Source organism: Otolemur garnettii, unplaced genomic scaffold, assembly GCF_000181295.1.
Source record: "Otolemur garnettii isolate 467f Iridium unplaced genomic scaffold, OtoGar3 scaffold00047, whole genome shotgun sequence".
Lineage (NCBI taxonomy): Eukaryota > Metazoa > Chordata > Mammalia > Primates > Galagidae > Otolemur > Otolemur garnettii.
The window spans coordinates 9082774-9084925 of NW_003852442.1; the positions used below are offsets into that span (position 1 = coordinate 9082774).

Below are 2152 nucleotides of genomic sequence, written 5' to 3' on the forward strand. Positions count from 1 at the left end.
GTCAAATGAGAAAGCTTTGCATTGGCTCAGCATCTGTAGCTCAGTGAGAAGGGCATCAGTCACTGAAGCTGGCATGTTGGAACCTGACCTGGGTCTGCTTAACAACAATGACAATGGCAACCAAAAAAATAGCCAGGTGCTGTGGCAGGTGCCTGTAGTCCTAGCTATTTGGGAGGCTGAGGCAGGAGAATTGCTTAAGCACAAGAGTTTGAGGTTGCTGTGAGCTGTGATGGTACGGCACTCTACCGAGAGTGACATAGTAACACTCTGTCTCAAAAAAGAAAAGAAAAGGCTTTGCATTTATAAAATCATTTTCATTTTAGGACTTGCAAAAACTTATTGTGCAGCATCGGAGTCAGATTGTACAGGAATCCAGCAGCTCCCAAGGACGTTTGCTGAGTGGCCTGCCCTCCAGCCAGAGCCAGCACAAGTACCACTTCCAGAAGACCTTCACAGTGTCTCAGACAGGAAATTGCCGAATCATGGCATACTCTGATGTTCTGAGCTGCCTGGTGGTGTCGCAGCCTTCCCCTCAGGCCTCCTTCATTCCAGGTACAACAATCCAGACCTTTAGCTTTCATGTTTATTATTGGACTCCATTTAATGTTCTTTCCTTTTCCCTTCTGAAGGATTCAGAACTCAGTAGTGGGTGAATGATTGGCCTCAGCCCATCAGATCCCCATTTCCTGTCATTTGTTAATGCAGGTACTTGAGGGCGTTGTTTCTGTAAATTTAGTCAAGAGGATAGAAATACTGATAACCATGGTAAAGAGAAGATGAGGTACTTGGAAGGTTGGTTACTGTTAAAGTCCAAGGAGAAGGACATCACTTCCTGTATGTCCCTTTCAACTTACAGACTGGAAATGTTTGACAAAATACTACCCAAAGGCCAGGCTAATTCACAGTGAGACAAATTTCGTTTAATAATTTATTTACTTATTTATTTCTTTGAGAAAGAGTCTCACTGTGTCACCCTGGGTAGAATGCCATGGTGTCATATTCACAGCAACCTCTAATTCTTGGGCTCAAGTGATCCTCTTGCCTCAGCCTCCCAAGTAGCTGGGACTGTAAGCCCTTGCCACAATGCCCAGCTAGTTTTTTTCTGTTTTCTTTAGTAGAGACAGGGACTTGCTTTTGCTCAGGCTGGTCTCAAACCAGCAGTTCACCTGCCTCAGCCTACCAGAATACTGGGATTATAGGCATGAGCCACCATACCCAACCAAGATAAAATTTAATACTTATTTTCAAGTATTACTTAGTATTTCAAGTAATACTTTGTATTCAAATTGACAAATTCTTTCTCTTTTTTTATCTTATTAATACTATGTTAATTTTTTTCTCTTAACATAATTTTGTGCTTTTTAAGCTTAATTTTAGACTGTCTTAGTGTTTAAAGCCAAATCTTTTTTTTTGGCTTTATTGCCCTGGGTAGAGTGCCATGGCATCACACAGCTCACAGCAACCTCCAACTCGTGGGCTTAGGTGGTTCTCTTGCCTCAGCCTCCCGAGTAGCTGGGACTACAGGCGCCCACTACAACGCCTGGCTCTTTTATGGTTGCAGTTCGGCTGGGGCTGGGTTTGAACCCTCCACCCTTGGTATATGGGGCAGGCACCTAAACCCAAATCTTTTCACATGTTCAATCAAGTCACTTCTAAAGGTTACAGATATTTCTTTCTACTGTCTTACCCATACCATTTCTACCAACCATGAGATCTCCTTTCTTCAGACTGATTTCTTCTGTTTTCCCACCTAGAAATTCCATTGAAATGCTTCAAAAGTATGTCCTCTAAACTTAGGCATATGAAGTGTTGGGAAGGGAATCTCTAGATTAGCATATATCCTTCAATTAAGGGGAAAGCAAAAAGATTGTATTGTTCCTGTATCCTATCTAAGTTATTTTTGTTTATGAGACACTCTCATTATGCCTCCCTGGTAGAATCCCGTAATGTCATAGCTCACAGCAACCTCAAGCTCTTGGCTCAGCCTCTCAAGTAGCTGAGACTATAGGTACCTGCCACAATACCCAGTGAGTTTTTCTGTTTTTGGTAGAGATGGGATAACACTCTTGTTTGGGCTGGTCTTGAACTCTTGTTCAGGTGATGTGCTGCCTTGGCCTTCCTGAGTGTTAGGATTACAGGTGTGAGCCACTGC

At 42.8% G+C, this 2152-nt stretch overlaps 1 protein-coding gene across 1 annotated transcript in view; it reads left to right on the top strand.

Annotated features, from left to right (window-relative positions):
- Positions 1-2152, top strand: part of RFWD3 (ring finger and WD repeat domain 3) — a 45705-nt gene that overhangs the window by 26944 nt on the left and 16609 nt on the right. Inside the window, exon 8 of the mRNA XM_003791332.3 lies at positions 324-552. Coding sequence (XP_003791380.1) covers positions 324-552 — 229 coding nt within the window. The remainder of the gene's footprint in view (positions 1-323; positions 553-2152) is intronic.